This window comes from Hemibagrus wyckioides, linkage group LG23 (genome assembly GCF_019097595.1).
Source record: "Hemibagrus wyckioides isolate EC202008001 linkage group LG23, SWU_Hwy_1.0, whole genome shotgun sequence".
Classification (NCBI taxonomy): domain Eukaryota; kingdom Metazoa; phylum Chordata; class Actinopteri; order Siluriformes; family Bagridae; genus Hemibagrus; species Hemibagrus wyckioides.
Window position 1 is genome coordinate 4130205 of NC_080732.1, and position 18951 is coordinate 4149155.

Here is an 18951-nt window from a genome sequence, read left to right on the forward strand (position 1 = left end):
GGTAAAAGCAAATGGTACTTTGGCTGAGAGAAATGGAATCGGTCTTAAAGACTGAGACTGAAAAAAAAAAACCCTAAATGACTGTTCCAGATATGTGGCTAAATATTTAAACACACTCACACCTGATAAATCATTTAACAGAGGCTCTTAAACTTAATGTCATCTCTGTATAGTCAGGATCCTCAAACCAAAAGAAGCAAAGATTTCACAGAAACATCTGTCGCATAAAGTGTTCAGCAAGGTATCCTGATAAATGGGTGCTACAATGGATTCATGGGTATTCACTGCATGGCACGTATGCAACATCTTCATTCATCAAAATGATTTCACTCGGAGCTACAAGCGGTTAGAAAATAAACGAGTCAAAACTTGATATAATCTTTTTAAATCCTACCTGCAAAGTGCTTATCCTGCTCTCATCATTTTTCCTTTCTCCTCAACTACATACAGACAAAATCCAAAAACCGGAGAGACCTGAGGGCAATGTATTCACTTCCTGTGTGTGCTGACAAACCAGTATTCTCTCACCGGTTGTCTCGCTTTTCTTTCTCTCCCTGTCTGTCCCATTGAGATCCACTCACAGAAGCTTTCCCACTGGCTGGTGATGACGGCCTGAAGCCAATCGGGGTTTAGTGCTGAGATGTCAATCATGATCTGCGTGTTATGACCCCTGCAGGATGGCTGGTGGGGAATGAGGGTCCCAGGAGAGCGAGGAGAGGGAGGACAGGGAGGTGGAGGTTCCGCTACATTAACCTCCCTACTGTGGGCGGTGGGAGTGGGCGCTACACATCGCTGAAGATGACAAAGACCACACTTTGCCATGCGCCTTGGGAAACCCTTGCGTCAGGATATCTTTCCAAACTAATTAGAAATCTTTTGCAAATGAATCCATTCTAACCTAATTAGACAACAATTATGTTGAAAAAAAAAAAACCCTGACACATACACTTGACCATGAATGTCATTAATGCGCATATCTCAAGGGGCAACAGATTGCGTGATCTTTGTCTGGAATCGATGAGGTGAAACAAATAGGACTGAAACTAATATGCACCTGAGCTTTCATCATCAGTGTACGCCAATCTTCCCATGAACATTCACACACTGAGAACCGATTAAGACAAAGGGCTCGTGTGTGGGATATCCCTCGAAACACATATTTCCTTGTTACACATGTAAAAACACTAAACAGTGCTTCAGTAGTAAATCACTCCTGCTGATAAGCAGTTTCTCAGATAAACCTTTAAGTGCTTTTTTGGACAGCGAAAATTGGTGACAGGCAGTGCGAGGGCCAGCCAGCCAAGTCCTCACTGCAGTGCTGTGCAAATATTGGTGCTATTTGGTTGGATAAACCCCTAGTGGACAGGTAGCAGGGTTCAGACACAGACCTACATCTAAGGCAATTCAATTTGATTTGTATAGAACTTTCGTCAGTAGCTTTACAGAAAATGTGACACATTTTACAGCGGTGAGGAAAATCTACCCGAGACGATACGAGGAAGAAATGTTGGGAGAAACCAGACGGAAAAGCAAATCCATCCTTTGTTCCTGGGAAGTGCACAGGTTGAAGCACATTTTATCCTTAAACCTATCGGGACATCAAAATGTGCATCATGTAAACTAAGCTTTGGTCCGACCATCAGACCTTCTCTGATCATACGTTTGCACGATCACACAAATGCAGGTGAATATTACACATGCATACGATAATTATTTAACATGAACAGACAGAAACCAGAGGTGAAAGCTTGCCAGAAGGTTCACAGGGCATCTTGTTGAGACTAGAGGTGTGCATTGCATAGAACTGGATTCCTACAAGACCCAGCGAAAAACATTGCACAAGTGCGAGGTGTTTACTTTCCTTCAAGAGGATTCAAGAGCAACTTGTCAGATATGAAGCTCACAGGATCTAGAAAGACCAAGTTTATTATCATAAATATGCTGTGGAGGGCAGTGCATTTATCCTTTAGTAAATACCTGGTCTGGGTCGCAGTGGTTAAATTAGTCTACTGGTTTGTTTATATTTCGGGAACCAAACATTTCACACGCAAACAAAAGTAATGATTGCACAAGCAAAGCAGTCCTGTGGCTTTAACAGGTCTGAGACTAATTATGAACTAGAGTGAGTGTAGTTGAGGTTAGGGAACTGTGAGAGGCAGAATTCACAGAGCAACACTGAGAATGTTGTGTTTATTTAAGCAAACAAACAATAAAAACAGTACCATACCTACATTCAAACATCGAGTGTGATGTTATGCCAATAGCTGTGGTGTGATTTATAATCAACCGGCTATTTAGCACCTCAACAGCCTCCTGCCGTTCAGCAGAATTACCACACCAGCAATTCAAACGGATTAACTTAAAACCAGAGAAGTGCAATTTCAGAAAATGGTTACAGTGAAAAAGCACTTCTATTTTCAGCTCTGGAAGGTCAGAAATTACGGCTTGGTTTTTAATTACCTCCATTATTCCAAAGAAAAAGAAGTGTCTGAGCTGACAGGCCTGGCGATAGTCAGAGGCTCCTCTTAGGCATGTGCCGATACGAGTCCTGCGCTAACCCACTACTTAAGAAAAGTGCTTGGCCGCCTCAAAGCTTTCATGCGAATGCAGTCGTCCACTTCACCGTTTTCCATGAGCAGCAGGAAACAAAGGAGCAGACCACTGCTGCTGGCCTTCCACTATTCCACCCTGGCCAAAATAGCACAGGCCTGGCATGCAGCTATTTTAATGTTCATGTTTATTGATGAAACGTCCTGCTGAAAAACTGGCAGCCTTCACTGGCTTATGAGAAACCGTTGTGCAAGCAATTGTGCTGCAGTATAAGGTACAAGTGCAACTAGGTGCCAGAGCTTTAAAGTAGCCTGACTAACAAGCACTATTTTGTTCTCGAACAAGTCTGTGCTCCAAGAGAAAGGCTACACAGACCAGTGGATGTCTGAGAAGCAGCCGGGGTGGATGAGCTTGCCTGGAGTCAGGGCTAAAGAGCATACACACTCCTAAGGTGTAATAAATATGCCAGTCAGGAATCCTGTGGACTGTGCTGTTCTGATGGATGGACATAAATGGAAAGGTGAATGAATGGGTAACACAAGTAACACAAGCACACAGAAGTCTGAATGAAGTTCAAGTTTCAGGGTGGACGTAAATCATTTACAAATAAACAGTTTTGATGAATACAATTACGACAACCACAACAAGACCCCAGACGTTACTGCAGTCTATGATGCATTACACTCCAAAGAAACTGCCAAATAATTTAAAGGCCAATCAGAAGTTTTTAGCTTCTGGAGTTTTTTTTTTTCATTTGCCAGGCTGTTTTTGTGACACCACTTCTTTGTGGGCTTCCCAGTCACACACATCAACACTTTCTTTTGGACCACAGATGCCCAGCAAAAAGAGCATCATCTCTCATCAGTTATTGTTTTAAGGGATTAGACCAAATCACCCATTAAATTAGCCTCTACTGTATTAATTAGAGATAAGCTCACGGAATAATATTGGGGATGATGGAAAGGGGAAAAAAGTAGTCTTGAAGGTTCAAAGAAGAAAAAACAAAAAGACCACTATGCCAGCTTTCAGCCTGATGCACAGCTGCCAAAAAGAGCCCCTGGTGAAAATGGGGGTAATTTTCAGATTAATGGAAAGACAGACCAAGAGTCCTTCACCGCAATCCACAATCTTTACTTCCATCATTATGCTGTATCCCCCTTTTTTCCCCTGCCCTCTCTGTATAAACAATGGTACACCAAATTTTGAAGGCTTCTGCTCAGCAATGCAGCTGTGTTTTTGGCCATGTAGATTTATGAGACAATAGCAAAGAGAGACTTGGCAGGCAGAGCCCGAAATGATGATGCAGCTACAATGTAGGCAAGCTAATCCAACCCACAGTCCCCTGGGTCTAAAGTATGTAATGCATATCAGGGGTCACTGGATAACACAGCTGAGAATGAAAATACAAGGAGTGTCTTGATGGGGAACATTTTTTCCAACTGCATTAATCTTTGAAGGAGGATATAATTTAGTCATCAGGCTTACCATAAAAAAAAAGCAAAAGCAAATAACATATCTAAGGTGGGGCTCAGTCAGCATCATCAGATTGACTTAAAGGATCAGTTTATAAATTTTACCGTGCTCTGCAATTGCAATGAAAATACCACTAGGCTTGCCCTTTTTTCCTGAAATGACCCCAAACTGCCTGGTTTAAAACATCAATGCCTCATGTGTCCTTTTCTGTAATGCTAAGCAAGTCTAGTTTGGTGGGGGGTGAAGCTTGTATATGTGGGTTAGAAAACTGTACAGTAAAAGTCTGAAACATGTTGCATAGCAATATTGTCACAATATTTCTGAAGTACTGGTTTAGCTATGGTTTATATATCGACCACATTTTAAATGAAGACGCAAATCCACAATTAACTTAATGGGCCTGTAATCAAACCACTTTGTTCATAACTGGAACCATGTTTATTCACATTGCTTATTTTCTTGCAGACCTTCATCCGTATAAATGCAACAAGCCATAATAGAATTACCCAGAAAGCACATGTAAATGTAACAGCTCCGAGTTCCCCTAATTACCGTAAGGAAAATCCCTCTTTCACCACCTACTTAGTGCAGTTGTATAACAGCCCCTTTTATTCCCTTTGGCTTCAGCCACCAGACTGATGCAACCAATTGAAAACCTGGGGTTTTCAGTTCATCCATCAAAATCCTTTTGTGCAACACATTTCCTCTTTTTTTGTCCATTGGCGGCCGGCAGCAACTTGCATCAGGATCACTTGCAGAATCTGACCAAACCACACCGTTTCATCCTGCCACGTCCAAGCAGCTCACACTTCCCGCACATCTGGTTTTAGTGCAAACATCTACCAGCTAATATCAACATCAAAAATTCAGCTCTTCATTTAAAAAAAAAAATAAAAAGTGTGTGTGTGTGTGGGGGGGGGGTCCTCTGGATTAGAGCATTTGAGATAGAAAGAAGCTTGTCCTTAGTATCATAGTTTAAGCAGGAGCAATTATTGAAGTTTGGAGAAAATATTGACAGTACCAAGCAACTCAAAATCAAAGCAATTACTAAACTTTAGTGTAATTAAGGTCCCAGGAATCCCAAACAATCCATAAACATAAGGATTGTCAAGAGAAAGTCAATCACAAGCAATACAAGAGATAGCAATTCATCCACTTAAGAAGCATCAAGACAACACCAATCCCTAGCTACCTAATCTCCAGTTGTACCCTCAACTTGCTTGGTGTCTTTGCCTTGCCCTGGCTAATCTACAGGCCAAGATTTTGCGATTTCTTCCCATTTCAAAAGAGAAAAGGTAGAAATTAACCTAAAGCAAGTGAACTGAACAGAAGCAAGTGAAAGTGCTGACTCAGTCATCTGGGGAATGGAGGTACATAAGAGGGAGAGTGTGTGTTTGTGTGTGTTTAGTGGGGTATAAAGGGCTGCATGCATGCATGCATCTGTATGCTGATTATTCCCACCAGGGGCGCGGTGGCCGGCCGAGCCGCAGAAGCGGTGTATGGCGAGGTTTGGGTTTCGCAAACATTTTTGTAATGGGCCAGGATCTGGCGGCGGTGGACGCGCACACTGAGCAGCGCAGTGTGTGAAATCCCATCGTGCCAAGCAGGCTTGTGGCCAGAACACACCGCAAGCACACAGAGCCTCTGTCAACGAGTGCTCTGTCCACACACACAGCCCTAGTAACACTATGTTGCTATGGCTGATCTGAAAAAATGTGAAAGAATAAAACTAATGTTAAAGCCATAAAAACCTAGAGTACGGGCAAGAAATAAGTCAAATTCAGGATGCTTCTGTGACCACTCTTTGCAAACATGATCTAAACCAGCGAAGAAATGGGCCTTTAAACCGCACTGGCCTTGAAAGTTTCGAACCTAGATAGCCAACCTATGGAGAGTCCAAATGTACTCATTTTCCTGAAGCAGAGCTCTGTGAGCAGCTTTTTTGCCGGTGGGCTTAAGTGCTGATTACGTGGTGAGAAGAGGAATGCGCCAACCCACTGAAGTGGTTTCACTTTGTTCTTGGTTCGCTGGGTCATTTGACTTAATCACTGTCGAGAGAATACCATACAGACACACTGGCTTTCACTAATGACATACCACACACCTCTGCAGAGCGACCCAGACAGTCATTTCCACATGTTTAAAAGATGAAGCACCAGCCCTTTCTCTTACTCGCATAATTTTGTACAGCCAAGTAAGTCTTCTGCTTTTATACCAAACTCCAAGACCCCGTGCTTGTGGTGGATTTAAAAATATACGGTCTGTAGTACTCAGGGGTGAAAAAGTATGAACTGGGAAGTTATGGAGATCCAACATATCATCACACCAAAAAGGTGGAAAGTCTCAATCATTCTGAGGTCCGGAGGTTGAAGATCTGGGGCTTTCAGACGCCCGAGTGGAATGACTGTGTCAGGCTTGTAGATCAAGTCAGCATAGAAGAGGGCACATGAGGTAAGTACCCCGGATCTTAGGTTCACACAACCCACAAAGAAAAAGTTCTTGTGATATGTAGTGCACAGACTCCAAACTTTCTTCAACTCATGACCCATACTAACAACCACAAAAAGCTTGGAATATTAATCAAATTCCAGTAACGACAAAATAGCACATGCTTTTTAAAAATATTTTCTAAACCATATGCATTGTTTTTAAGCATAAAAATGACAAGCCAGACATGGACAAATCCACACAACACTGGCTGCATAGTCCAGTAATTATAAAACCAGACTACATTTAGCTTGAAGCTGTTAGCTTTCACTGATTACACTGAGCAGAACGGGGAGCATGGATAACAAAGACTCAGATTTTGTTACAGTCACCAATTTTAATACATTGATGATGTGGTTAATGAGAAATGGCACTGAGTAATATTTGGAGAAAACAATGAGAGTGGGCCCAAAACTAATCCCTTGAATGAAACAGAGAGGGTACTGACTTGGCAGGGGTTCTTTCATTAATTATAAATGCTTGTAAATATGTGATCAAATTAATCCAACTCTGAGACTTCAAAGTCTTGCTTTCTGTGGCACCAGGTGGTCTGCTGGGAACTGTGAGTGTGTGTCTAGAGGAATGTACTAAGAGGAAAATTATTAAAAACACACAAGTGGCTCCTCTGATTTCAAGGGTTACATTTCAGTACACTGCAGACATTTTGAAAGTCCAGTAATCAAGTCGAGGTATCTGGACCTGGGCAAAAAATACTGAAGGTTATGAGCTTTCATGTGAGGTATGAACTGATGAAGTACCAGTAAACGGAGGGAGTGACTCAGTCAGGAGCCATGCCACCTTGCCATGCCACCCACCAAACACCACAGTAACCGATCACATTACACCCGGAGAGCACCAGCAGATAGATGAGCGCCTCAGTCATCTTCACAGCTGGAACTGACACCTGGCATCCATATGACTGCGTGTGAGCCGCAAGTCACACAGCCCTCTCACACTCTTAAACCCAGGCAAAATCCCACACTAATCCCCACAATAAGCCTTGTCGTCTATGCTAGCCTTCATGTCTGAGCACTCAGACTGGGAAGAGAAGGAAAATGTGACCTTGGAGAGTTTTGTGATATTCCATAATCCATTATAAACCACAGAAAAGAGGTCCCCATTGCCTCAGAAATCCCACAAGCTGATACTGACAGCAGCACAGCACAAGTTCCACCGTGGTACGAGGATCAGCCCTGCAGCATCTCCATGTGGAGTGTATGTGTGCTGAAACTCCTCAACTTGGTTTTAAACTAGGATTAGACATTACATAGCCAATGTATCTGAACACCTGATCACCACAACTCCATGAAGGAAACTCAATAAAGCTCCATGGAAGAACTCGAAGGTCCTGCACAGAGCCTCAACCTTACCTCAACCCCACTGAACACACTTTTGGATTAACTGTACCCCAGACCTCCTAAACAATCATCAGTGCCTCACTAACTTTCTTTAATGGGCACAAATCACCAAAGCATGAGAGCTCCAAAATTGAGAACTGTCATGTAGTGCACTTTATCAGACTTGTATGAGTTGAAAAACCCACTCGACTTGACTTCAAATAAGAACATGCATTTACATTTCTGGCATTTAGCAGACGCCAGTAACTGGAGCTACACATTTTATACAACTGAGCAACTGAGGGTTAAGAACCTATGGGGCCCAGCAGGGGCAGCTTGGTGGCTCGGGGATTTGAACTCACAACCTTCCTATCAGTAGTCCAACAACTTAACCACTAAGCTACCACATCCCAAAACATACAGGTGTAATGGTCAGGTGTCTGTATACTTTTGGCCATAAGGTCAAGATGGCTGCCTGCAATTTTGTGGAGAATTGATTATGCAATTAATGCTAAATGTTGTATTAACAATATAATTACTGGGGGCAGAATAGCACAATGTGATCACTTATTAATCACCCAGATGTACAAAAAGCACTCAGGTGAGTATACAAACAATGATGCTTGTGTTGCTACTGCCTAGGCATGTGTACACACATGAAGTATAAACCAGACTTGATCAACACTCCTTTCAAGGAGGTCTACGAGTCCAGGCCACCTGCAAGGCAGCAAACTAGGCTGAGCAGCCTCCTCCTGCATTTTTCAGCTACTTACCAAGCTGTTTTATAAGCACTTCAACAGACCTAAGTTGGCAGGTAGGCTAAAAAAAAAAAAAAGAAAAAAAAAAGGGAACTGTTAAAATCTGGCAAGCATGTAGTAAAGACCTACTGGAGATCCTTCTTGGATTTTTTTTTTCCTTTTCAAGCTCAAACTGCTGCTGCTCAAGCAAGGCTTTCTCCTTGCTTTCTGTCAGGCAGGAGGTCGAGTTGTGCCATGTTTAAAAGGCTTCCAGGACGCTGGTTCTTTTATAAGCACTAAGTTAATAAAGAAAGCACAAAAAAACAGATTGTGAAAGAAGAAAGTAGGGAAAATTAATGAAAACAGCAGAGGGTCTGTCAAAAGATTTCGCCTTTGATCAAAAGTGTATGACAAATAACAGAAAAACAGGCACTGTAAAAATCTTATGGGGTATTTTGGGAGTGGGGAAGAACTGGTGGACAAAACGTTTACATTTTGCAGAAAAATTACAGCTGCTATAAGGAATACATACAACGTTTCTTTGCATCGCAACGAATATTTGCTTTTTTTTCTCAGAAAAGTTCCCCCATGATGAATGGTTCCAATTCACCCCATGACAGATAAATCATTCTGAGGAAAATATAGACAGCTTCAACATAAACATGACATTTCTAGCCAGATGTCAATGTAAAGTAACATCTAATCTAAAATATTCCAGTGCTATAGTTCCCATCTGCAGCTCAGAAACCTACCCGCTACCACACACTGGGCTGCCAAATGAAGACTTTTTACACGCTGTGGTCGTTTTTTTTTTCGGTCTCTATGTCAAAAGCATCCAGAGAGACGTCAACGTGCCACGAAATGATGATATCAACCGTCAGTTTCCACCCATGTAATTGTTCTTCATAAATAAACCATGTCTATTGGGCTCCCGCTTTAAGCTTCGAGTCTGAGCTAAAGCAACTTTGCCACTTCAATAATCCTTATATTTCATAAGGATTTCTGCTTCAAGAAACATGGGACAAGCTTCAGACATTACTCTCCTTTATTTTTACTGGTGGGAGTTAAAACAAAAAAAAAAAAAACTGGCATAGTGCTTTAGGTGGAACTAAAATCGAGTCATTTACATCTCCAGAGCTTTGTCGTGCCTCATAGGCTCATTACTCACGCCCATGGCTGGGCACGACGACTCCACTGAGGCGGTTTACACACATAATGACCCGTGCAGACCCATTAATGATTAATGAGCATGCCTCCCAGGCCACTTGTTCCACGGATTTGCTTGACGCGATGCCGGGAATCGAAGGCTTTGTTAACACGTCACGCTTGTCTAAGTGGTTTGTGTTATTGAGTCTTTGGAAGCCTTTTGACTGATTGAACGATTACAGAATGAAACTTGGAATAATAACACCAAACCACATGTTTATGAAGGGAAAATGGATTATGAGTGCTACTGTAATGAGGTGGGCCTAATTGAATTGGGCTTAAATTCCAAATATATACAGAACAAACACCAGGCCTGACCACTGGAGACTTCCAGAGTCCTCACTGTGCAAACTTGTGTAATATGGTTTAAAACAGAGAGACCTGCTATAAATTTAGTGCTCTTCACTCCTGCCATAATCCCTATACTTTACTCTGTTTATTGTACTAACTTCGTTATGCTGAAGACATGCTTATAACTCCGATTTAAACTTTCCACCTGGTTCCACTTTTAAGCATGATTTCATCCAAAACGACAAATTATATAAAGTCTGTATGTCACATAAACCAGAAGCTGCACCTTCTTGTAAAGAGAATGTCCCAACAATAAGTGGTCTCCAATGCAGAGGGAGGCATTGGTAAAAGATTTTAGAGGGGAACAAATCAGCCCACTTTTTCCATACATGTTGACTTAACACAATGCAGCTCAATAGTGTTGAAAAGTAAAAGCCCCCCCCCCAAAAAAATAAAAAAATCTGCAAAGCTCTCGGGGGCATTTAGGAGCTTGCAGGAATTCCACTCAGCACCCCGTTGAGGAGAGGTGAAAACTCTGTCAGCAGCCTCCAGCCGTGGAGCTTCTGCCTCTCCGCGAAACACTGCACTTCCAGAATGTGGAACGTGTGCAGACAGGAGTCGTGGGAAATTGCGAGAAAAGACCTGGACTGGGAGAACCGCTGTCCCAGAGCTCGTCCGTCACATGTTAGAGCTCTTACTGCTGTACGGAACGGTGAAGAAACGACGACAGTCTTTTCAAGTAGTATGATTTTCAACCTGTCTCTGTATTCTCACGCACACGTGTATAAACAATGAGAGGGAAAGTGAATAAAAAAGAAAAATAAAGAAAGCAAAAAGGGTTGAGAAGGGAAAGAGTGAGTGAGAGAGAAAGAAGATGGAGCCTATAATTTGTGCCAAGACTGGCCCTTCTTTCCACTGCAAGTGGTATAAACGTGCAAGACCTTTTTGAAGCATGCAATCACACCATTTGTAATTCAATTAACTCTCGGCGTCTCACGCAGGCTTTCCGGCACCTGCATTTCAAATCTCCGCCTCCCGCTCAAGGTGTATGATCTGTTCAATCATATGATTCATTTGGAAGGACCGTGCAGCCAAACATTCATGCTCATTTATTGTGTAGGTGCCAGAAGAGCAAACATGAGATGTGGAGAGCCAAGTCTGCTAAGCATGCCATGCATAAATATCTCTGATCCCAAAGCTTGGCTGAAATCTCTTCTCAGTCTGTTTTTCTGTGGCTGTTCGCTTAACTATCAAAAGGAAGCGTTCATGGGTTTCGATTTTTTTTCCCCCACTTTTGCACAGTGTGGGTGCAAAATCCAGCTTGAACTAACATCTTGCTAAAATGATTTATTTTAACTACCTAGATAAATACATAAAGCTAGGTGAACCTTGATTCGTAGTCTGACTGCTGATTGGATTTGCTCCGCAGAGACCTGAAACAGTCGAGACATGCTACTTTATTTCAACAAATCTTTATCTTTTGGCTAATCTCTATCTGTCCAGCTCTCAGATTCCTAGCACAAGGGGCATGTGGAAAGTTGGAATTAAATGTCGCTCTCGAAGATTATTGATAAATTGCAAGTCAACGTTGTAGGTGTATACTGCCACCTAGTGTATGGATGTCCTCAGGGACATCTGTCAATCAAGCAGTGAGCAGAAACGCATCCTCTAGGGCAGTTCACGCACCAGTCAAAAACCGTCATCAGGTCTAGGCAGCATGCACATGAAAAACCAACCACCAGAACTACAAACCAAACCTTTACTCCAAAAGGTAGACGAAGATGTACAGCAAAATGGATCAAACAGTACTGTGATCCAAACGAAGCACTAGACCCCCCCGTGACATGTTCTTTAGCAGAAGTACAAAAGGGGGAGAAAAAAAAGCAGCTAAAGTGCCTCATGCTGTCTTTTATTAGACGAGCTGAGTGTTCACTCGCCCCCCCCATCCTTTTTTTCCTCTCAAATTGTTCTCCATTATCTGCTCTTTGGAGGAGCGGAAGATGAAAGCGCCAGCTCCCCGGCTGCGTCACCTTTTGAATGGCCCTTGTTCCGATCCGTTCTGACGGCCACTTAATTGCACGTGACACACGTGGAGCACTTTTTCTCTCTCAGATCTGAACCAGATTGTCAGATTATTGCACCCCAAAAGGTGAGGCAGCAGGGAGAACATGCTCAGGCTGCGGCTTTCAGGCTGAAGCTGTAGTCCTCGGACTTCCACTCTGAACATGCGAATCCTCTCAGACAAATTTAACCTCAAATAGATTTCATACCAACTCTCTCTGGACACTCTTCCTACATCTCACATTCCCCATTATTCCCAGCTGCGAATTTTTCTCATAGAGGAAAAAGGAGTGATGCTTATCCGCCCGGACCTGGGATCATTCTCATGCTAAGGACTTTCCCCTTTGATGAACGGACACATCAAGGACTACACAATTACAAACCTGACATGATTTTGCATTACAGTGATGCACGAGAGAGAGAGAGAGAGAAAAAGAGAGTGAGCGAGCAAGCTCTGTGTTCTATGAAATTCACAGTCCGCCTGTTAAAAAAAAATAAAGGCACGGCCTCGCTTCCTGTGGGATGCTGTTATTAAGTACAGAGATAAACAGCCACTTTAGAGTGCAGTGCGATTTCCTTTTTCAGACCGACTCGCTCACTGCCATGTCAGCGGCTTCACAGCACAAAACTGACAAATGGAAAAAAAATGAACAAATAAAATCTTTAGGGGCTTAGAGTTTTAGAAAAAGGCTTGGAATATTTGAGGATGCTTTGGAAACTTTTCAAGAAAAAAAAGGGAAAACTTTATTATATGGTTTTACATAGCGTGTTAACTAAATAGTAATTAACGCTTTTGTGAAACGATTAGTGCCAATAAAATATTTTCAAGCAATTAAAAAAAACAAAAAAAAACAAGAATTTGATAAATCCTCAGACAGCAGTGGAGTTACTTACTGGCTTCAGTAGTCAGTTTGCTTTTACACAAATGATAGCAAGATTGGGGGGGGATTCAGAATCCATTGTTATGGAATCCTGTGTGGTAAACCTTTGTATTGCAATAAATGCAGAAATTAATTTAAAAAGTTTTTTTTTCAACCGTGTGAAAAGAAGAAAAAAGCAAGAACACTTGAGTATTATTCGAACTATACCAGTGACTCAAATGGATAGCTTACAAAAGCTCCCCAGAGAGACCCATCAAACAGTGTTTAAGGATGCTGGATGGTCCCCCCCCCCACTTTTCTATGTGTGTGGTTTATATGGAAGTAATAATGTTCTCTGGTTTAAAGGAATTTTAAAAATCGTCGAAAGTAAGTATCCGTCGTTTCTGTCACGTTAGTGTCACATTCTATCATATGGAGTGTTTTAGGAGAACACAGGGAGGGATTTTAAGTCACAATAAATATAGCTTTTAAATAATAATTTCCATGTTCAACACACACACACACAAAACAGTCACAGCCTTTCAGCCTTGGAGAAAGTGACTAAGACACAAAGCAGAAAGGCTCATCAGATCATCTGGTAAAGTGACAGCGGTAAATAAGATTCAGACGAACTCAATCCCCCTCAGGTCTGCCATAGCCTTCACCTGGAATCAACTAATCACCTTAATGAACTAAAGGTAACCTTGGATAAATAAAACAGCAGTGTTTCAAGTGCTGAACAGAACCAGCGCCGCAGATTGCTTAGCGTCTGGCACCGGGGCGGGGGGGTTGGTTGTTTGACGGAAAGACAGAACATGTGCAACGCGGCTTTGACACAGCCACTTTCTCCACCAGAACGAAAAGGTGGAGAAGGCAGGAAAGAGAAAAAAAAGCTTTTGGTTCGAGTTTACGGATAAAGAGGAGAAAACGTCTGGAAGCCAGAGTGTGAGCACAATATAATGAGTGCGATTGAGAGGCACTCGTCGTAAACGCAGGACACACTTCTGTGTTCCTGAATGTGCCTCCGATCTTTCAAACTTTCATATGCTGCCTAACCGGCTACGGGAGTAATATTTGCGTTGGCAAAGACTTCCCAAGAATCGCAAATAATCTACAACAGCTGCGAGCACTGTTTATGGATCAGTGGAAAAATGGTGGTCATATCTCGTATCTCGTATCTCATGCAGGCTGGCAATAAGATTGCTGTTATATTGCAATTTTGAAAACAGTGGTCAAATAAATGAGAAATGGCGACGTCCGTACGGTAAAGTGGTGCCAGTGCTTTGAACGGGGTGTCCAGGGGATTGGGGAGAAAAAAAAAAGAAGCAGGGTCAAAGTACCAATAAAAAGACTGAAGAGAAGCTTTGGAGAGCTCTGAACAGCTGGCACAGATTACTTATGATTTATTTTATATCAGTCTCAGTGCAGAGACATGAGAGAGAGAAGAGGGGGAAAAAAACCCTACTCTTATCATTTTCACTCAATTCTTCCATGACTTTGACAACTTTGACAAAAAGAAAAAGAAAACGTAATAATTCCGATCAATTTAGCCAAATCATTTCTTGCCAGTTTAAGACGTCAAATAAATTGTAGTAAAGATCTGACTGACTGCAGTCGTTTTAGGCAACAGCAATAAACTTAGCAGCTCCTAAATTCACATCCTCTTGCCGTGCCACGCTGATCATTAGTAATGAATTGACTCATGCTGAACTCACTGACCTTGCATTTGTGGTTTTGTCAGTTACATTTAGCTGTGTGTGCGAGTGTGAGACACATGCACGGCTGATTACTACCCATAAACTTTAGTCATACACCGGTGCTTTATGCTTTTATGCCTTTATTCCGGGCACCTGCCTGTTTTCATTACACGATCTCTGCTACACATGGCCCACAGCAACATACATAAATAATACTTGCCGCTGCCCGATGCTCAACTCTCTCTCTGCAACTCAGTGGAGATAAATAACTGAAGCGAGCCACAAATTCCTCATGCCGCCCCTCTCTCTCTCTCTCTCTCTCACTCAAGTGCACGTCTCTGCTTTGACAGTCAGTCCGGAAGCTTTTCAACATTTGTTAAAAGACAACGATGTTGAAATGACTGATGTGCAGGATTACTGTTGTCCCGAAACAGACATTTGGAATTTGTTTAAGCCGCTGGATTGAAGTTCCATCCTGTTCACTTATTTAGACTTTAGAGTACTGCAGCGGCATGGTCTTTCATTAAACAATTTCTCAAATACAATTAAAAAAAAAGTGACGTGACGTTAAAGAATTTCAGGTTAAAATCTAAAAAGTAAAATAACTGCAAAATTACTACATACACATATATATATATATATATATATTTACAGAATTGACAGCAAATGTCAACTGAGTTAATTGAAATCATGTAAAGGAGAAATAAAACCCAAGTACCTGACACACACACGCAGGAGTTTAGTCGTCTGGTGCTGAAGACGAAGCGAGGACCTGGCGTCCTCACTTTGCGCTCTCTCCTGAAGCTGCGCTGCTGTAAGTGGGGACCACACAGCTCCCGGAGGACAACCTTCCTCCTCTAATCCTTTCTTCGATGTGATGACACACCAAGCCCTAACCATCTGTTGAAACACGTCCTCCGGGCTCGCACCGCTCGAGCCGTGTCAAGACAAACCAGCGGGTCCAATCAGAGAGGTCGCTGGGTGGCTCTTCCCAGGCTGGAGGCAGGGACAAGGACAGAAGGCAGGGGAAGAAGGGGGGACGCTAGGGATGTCTGCAAACTCCGGCCACCGTAACCTGAGAATTACAGAGAGACAGAGAGAGAGAGAGGAAGAGAGAGAGAGGAGAGGGGGTGGGTTGATGGGTGGAGGGAAAAGTGTGTGAGAGTATGCGAGAAAGAGAGTAAGGGAAAGGAAAGGGGAGGGAGGGCAATGGTGTGTGGAGAGGTGTGTGCATGGGGGGAGGGGGGATTTCGGGGGACCTTTTGACCAACTGCAATCCAAACTATCAGAAATCTGCACTTCTATGTCCTGAACACACACACACACACACACACACACACACACCGCAAATACAGGAATCAAGGTGTATGAGAAGCCAGGACACACACCAAAACAGTCTCTGGAACACTGAGACAGCGCTACTCACACCTAGGTGTGATAAATCTTTACCACAGGCAACATTCCTGCCTTTCACAATCTACCAGCATGAAAACACCCAAACAGAAAGGACTCTATGGAAAATCAATTTCTTTTGAGACCACAGAATGTAAATCTCCTGCAAATCTAGTTAATCTTTGCTGATTGCAAATCTAAACACTAAACTTTTCCTGACGCAAGACTATGACAGGAACTTGCTGAAGAACGATCATTAAATTCCAATTATATCACCATTCCGTCCATTAGATCTGGGCAAACAGATGATACATCAATATTTTGACGTCAAAACTCCATTACAGTAAGCTTTTCGGATGTGCGATACTTTTCTAACGTATATTTACAGAGTCTGTTGTTACTCAGTAACACACAGACTGGAGGTCTTTAATCCCTGCAAAGTTTAGGTTTAAAATTAGGAACATTAAAGTTGAACTATGAACATCTAAAGTGTGGGTCTTCCATTTGGAAAAAACAAAAACCCTCCATGTTTTTTTTCTTAACAAAGTGTTGATATATATTTGTGATCATGTTTCATTTCAAGGTTCTTTGATTTGTCCCTCAGGGAAACCCTTAAAGAATCTATATAATACGCCACAACAGAGGATTTCCCTTTCACAAAGTTTTAATGATGGCTCCATTTAGAAACCCTTAACCATCAATCACAAGAACCCACAAAGAAGCCTTTTCTTCCACAGAGCGCATTCTCCGAAACTCACAGAACAAATAAAAAAAAACACCAATCTCGATTACGGATTTCGGCATACGATCGCATGCTGTTAGCGCTTCCAATAATCCCCTATTCATGTCTACATTAATGTGCAACATTAGTAACCAGGTACTTCATCTCGTCAAAGCTTTAAGTTTAAGCCGTGTGTTGCTCCAATACACTTTCCAGTGTGCTTGCGACATCCGAGTAAGTTCATCAGGAGTGAGGAAATGCAAACAAAGGCTGCTAAGTGACCTATTAGCATTCTGTAAAGCCGCATTCACACCTGTTCCCCTGGTATTAGTTTCAGTCTGGAAGGACCCCCGTGACACACACACTAATCAATCTTCACAGACCACAATCCTCTCAGCGGTCAAAACCAAACAAACGTGAATGATCATCGGTAAAGGAAGCTGAAGCCCTTTTGTCTGCTTGTCCTAGTGACTAGTTGTGTATCCTCCACTAATATGTTCAATCTGGCTTATTCTTCACTGATTAAGAGCTAAGCAGACTAGAAGCCACCAGATGGCAAAACACGACTTAACAATTCAGTACCGCAGAATAACATTTAACCTCCTGCCAGCTGTTTAAAGCTTTGGATGAGAGGCAGGTTTGATGCCCTTGTACACATCTGTCAGACAGGTTTTCCTCTTCAGTCTATAATGCATGCGGTGCGTGCAATCAAATAGAGTTTTACTTAACACGCTCACCTATGAGACATGACGCCTAAGACAAACACATCCATCGTGTGTTTTGTCTATTCAGCATGTTGTTCGAGTTGGGCATGTCCAGTGGAACTGCGCGGTCACTCACTTTACATGTGCAGGATATTAAACTAAATCAAACAAAGGCATTTTCATTTGGACATAGAAGCCTCCCGGCTTTTGGGTTAGTCAAGATCTGCAAAGGAGGGGAAATGCAGAGCCCAAATTGGATTGAGAAAATTCACAAAGGGTAACCCCCTCCATCCACCCGCTCCTTCATGACTCCCTGTTGTCCACCTTAAACCTCAACCAAACCTCCAACCCCCCAACACCATAGGACCTTTGTGAAAGGGCAGAGGCCAACAGCCTGGTGGACATCAGAATCGTTATCCAAGATGGCCCACTTAATATTGACTACATCACATGGTGCAGTTTGCATTTAAATTATATCCTTGGACACATTTTTCTCATGTTTGCTCCAAACTTTTCTAGGCATGCAAGCTAATTATTTTGAATTTTGGGGAGAATAGAAGAGAAGGGGACATGCCTGGGAATTTGATGCTGCTGATTATCAGGCTATAAGAGCTGAGAGAGAGAGAGAGTCTTTCAAAAACCGAAAAAGCCTGGTAGAATAGGAGGGTGGACACATTGAACTCATCCTGCCCATGGACAGCGTAAAGTCCCTGCAGGAGGTCATTGAAGAGAGACACATGAGAGAGAGAGAGAGAGGTATAGAGAGGACAATTCCTGCAAGAGTTAACCCCTGCAAGGCACTCCACTCCAGACTGAGGGTTGCAGGTGCAGCAAGGACCTTGAGAGGGTTATTCGGTTCATTACTCTCATTAATTATACTTGAATAAGATCTGGAGAGTGTCACTGGTCCTGAACCTGGCACCACAGCAGGGACGGAAAGAGAAACGGTCTAAACGGGGGATTCCACCATGTCAGCCTCCCAACACACATATCAGTAGCAAGGTTACAGGTCTTCTTCAAGAATCCATCAGTGGTTCTCTGGCAGTAGTGGGATTTCACTTCCTAGGTTATTAGATTAGTAGCTTAACCACAAAGGTTTCATCTAAAAGCCAGATGCTGAACGCCATAAAATGCATCATGTTTGATCTCAGGTCTGATAGACCCTCCATTGCACCGATATAGCTACCGACAACATGGATGCAACGGTTAGGCTTACATGGCACATTAGCACCTAGATAGCCTATATGAAATATAAATAGGAATGTCCTGCTGGGTTCCCAACTCAGGATCAGAGGTCACAGCGGCTTCTTCTCAACTTCATGTCAGGGAAAAACAGCTGAAGCTGTGGGGGTGGACTGAAGGTTATGTATAGGGTTTATGGTGCACTGTGTCTTGGCTGTAAAACGTTTCCATACAGAGTGACAGCTGAACACAC

General features: G+C 42.6%; 1 protein-coding gene across 4 annotated transcripts in view; it reads right to left on the bottom strand.

Annotated features, from left to right (window-relative positions):
• Positions 1-15791, bottom strand: part of sulf1 (sulfatase 1) — a 40125-nt gene extending 24334 nt beyond the window's left edge. For 3 of the 4 annotated variants that reach the window (XM_058376713.1, XM_058376714.1, XM_058376716.1), the window contains exon 1: positions 15418-15791. In XM_058376713.1, coding sequence (XP_058232696.1) covers positions 15418-15599 — 182 coding nt within the window. In that variant the 5' untranslated portion in view covers positions 15600-15791. The remainder of the gene's footprint in view (positions 1-15417) is intronic. The other variant, XM_058376715.1, reaches the window with a different exon arrangement.
• Positions 15792-18951: the final 3160 nt, after the last annotated feature.